At 47.8% G+C, this 2,889-nt stretch overlaps 1 protein-coding gene across 1 annotated transcript in view; it reads right to left on the bottom strand.

Annotated features, from left to right (window-relative positions):
• Positions 1-2,754: 2,754 nt before the first annotated feature.
• The window catches only part of Babam2 (BRISC and BRCA1 A complex member 2), a 313,631-nt gene continuing 313,496 nt past the window's right edge, over positions 2,755-2,889 (bottom strand). Inside the window, exon 9 of the mRNA XM_050132036.1 lies at positions 2,755-2,846. Within this exon, the coding sequence (XP_049987993.1) occupies positions 2,772-2,846 (75 nt within the window). The 3' untranslated portion in view covers positions 2,755-2,771. The remainder of the gene's footprint in view (positions 2,847-2,889) is intronic.

The following is a 2,889-nucleotide window of genomic DNA, read 5'->3' as shown; positions in this document are numbered from 1 at the left end:
CTCAAATCTCTTAACCTGTGGAGACTTAGCTTCCTCATCAGCAGGAAATTATGATATCGGTAAACTTTTTAAAAGAATTGCAAAAAACAATGAGGATAAACCACAAAATGGAAACATCAGTCATCAGTTATGAGTAAAGAGACAATCTAAGAAACCAATCAGCTGGGCATGATGTCACAGGTCTTTTATCCCAGCACTAGGGAGGCAGGGCCAGGTGGACCTTTGGATCTCTGTGAGTTTGAGGCCAGCCTGGTCTGCATCGCTGCTTCCAGGCTGGGCTACAGAGTAAGACCCTGTCTCAAAATGAAACAAAATTTAACATGAAACCTGGTCACAGATGACATTACAGTACCAAGCGCCGTCTGACTATCTGAACAGTGAGCTTAAGCATCACTTTATCCAGGGACCAAATAATGGTGATACTGACAAGATAATTGGGATCGTACTGGAATCGACATGCGTGAAGAGGCGCTTGCACGTCAAAATTGGCACACGAGCCAGAATCTGCACACGTGTCAGAATCGACATGCGTGTAGAGATGCACGCACGCAGAAAAACACACGTGTCAGAATTGGCATGCGTGTCAGAACCAACACCCGCACAGGCGCTTGCCCCGCGTGTCCAAATAGACATGCGTGTCTTAATGGGCACATGTGCAGAAAAAAACACACGCGGCAGAAATCAACACGTGTGCCAGAATCGGCATGCGTGTAGAAAGGAACACGTGTCAGAATCGACACGTGTGCCGAAAAGAACACATGTGCCGGAATCAACACGCGGGCACGCGTGTTGAAAAGAACACATGTGTCGGAAAATCGACACGCGTGTTGAAAAGAACACGTGTCGGAATCGGCACGCGCACAGAAAAAAGCACACGTGTCATGATTTGACACATGAACAAAAACCACACTCGTGTGTCAGAATCGACATGAGTGCCAGGACCAACACGGCACGCGTGCTGAAAATAACACATGTGTCGGAAATTGACACACGTGTCAGAACCAGCACGCGTGCCGAAAACAACACATGTGCCGAAAATGACAGCGTGTTGGAAAGAACACATATGCCAGAATCGGCACGCGTGTTGAAAAAGAACACATGTGTCGGAAAATCGACACGCGTGTTGAAAAGAACACATGTCGGAACTGGCACGCACACAGAAAAAACACACGTGTCATGATTGACACGTGAACAAAAACCACACTCGTGTGTCAGAATCGACATGCGTGCCAGGACTAACACGGCACGCGTGCTGAAAATAACACATGTGTCGGAAATTGACACGCGTGTCAGAACCAGCACACGAGACGAAAATAACGCATGCGGAGGAAATGGCAGCATGTCAGAATCGACACACGTGTCAAAAATAACACACGTGCCTGAAATGACACACGTGCCGAAAAACAACACACATGTATCAGAATCGACACGCGTGTCAGGGCCGGCAACTGGCAGCGTGTCAGAATCGACACGCGTGTCAGGATCGGCACACATGCGTCCGAAAATGACACGTGCTGAAAATAACACGCGTGTCAGAAATTGGCACGCGTGCCGAAAATAACACATGTGCCTGGAAATGACATGCATGCTGAAAACGATACACGTGCCTGAAATGACATGCGTGCCGAAAAATAACACGCGTGCAGAAATCAGCAGCGTGCCAAAATAGCACATGTGTCTGAAATGACATGCGTGCTGAAAACAACACACGTTGACACGCGTGTCAGAACCAACACGTGTGCAAAAAACAACAGTGCCCGAAATGACACGCGTGTCAGAACCGACACACGCGCCGAAAATAACACGGAAACGACAGCGTCAGAATTGGCACACATGCCGAGAAATAACGCATGTGTCGGAAATGACACACGTGTCAGAATCGACACGCGTGCTGAAAATAACACGGAAATGACAGTGTGTCAGAATCGGCACGTGTGCAGAAAAGAGCGCATGTGTCGGAAATCGGCCCGTGCACAGAAAAAAGCGCACGTGCCATGATCGACACGTGAACCAAAACCGACACGCGAGTAGAGGCGCCCGTGTGTCAGAATCGACATGCGTGACATGCGTGCCAGTATAGACATGCGTGTCAGAATCGGCACACGCCACATGTGTCAGAATCGACACGCGTGTGAGAATCAGCATGTGTGTAAAAAAAGAACACGTGTCGGAATAGGCACGCGCACAGAGAAACGCACATGTGTCAGGATCGGCACGCGTGCCAGAATCGCCATGCGTGTAGAGGATCACGCATGTCAGAATCTGCATGCATGTCGGAATCGCCATGCGTGTTAATCAGCACACGTGTCAGAATCGACACGTGTGAAAATCGGCATTCTATTTGGGAGGAAGAAGGGCAAACAACAGGAGTCAGGGGGTCTGGGGAGGGCACTTAGAGGAGGAGTAAGAACAATGTAGAGTAATGTGAATATGGAAAATGCCATAATGAAACCCATATGTTAACTTAAAAACTAATTTTAAAATACATAGAAAAGCAAGAGCCCTGTTGGTCACCTCCAGACAACTAGAAGACAACGGAGATGAAGTGCAGTTCAAGCCACCCAAAGTTCCACAAGAAGCAGGCTTGACACCCATTTAGGGACACTACCCTGATTGCTGTGTTTCTATTATTTGCTTAAGAATGCTAAAAGCTAAGTTCTCCTGGCAGCTCTAGGGTAAGCACCGAAGCCAGAATGTCACAGAGAAGGTGCGACATTCCCACATGTGAGAAGCAAGTATACTGTTGGTGTGTAGTATAAACAAGGGAGAACTTACGTGCCAAAGTGACTAAGAAAAGCAGCGATGTACTCTCTCCTTTTGTGATATCCTTGAATCACATACTGTACCTGGAATGGGAACCCAAAGCTGAAAATCAGTACAGCAAGGCTT

The sequence above is a fragment of the Alexandromys fortis genome, unplaced genomic scaffold, assembly GCF_014885135.2.
Source record: "Alexandromys fortis isolate MF-2015 unplaced genomic scaffold, M_Fortis_MF-2015_v1.1 scaffold_362, whole genome shotgun sequence".
Lineage (NCBI taxonomy): Eukaryota > Metazoa > Chordata > Mammalia > Rodentia > Cricetidae > Alexandromys > Alexandromys fortis.
This window is presented reverse-complemented; position numbering and strand designations above follow the sequence as displayed.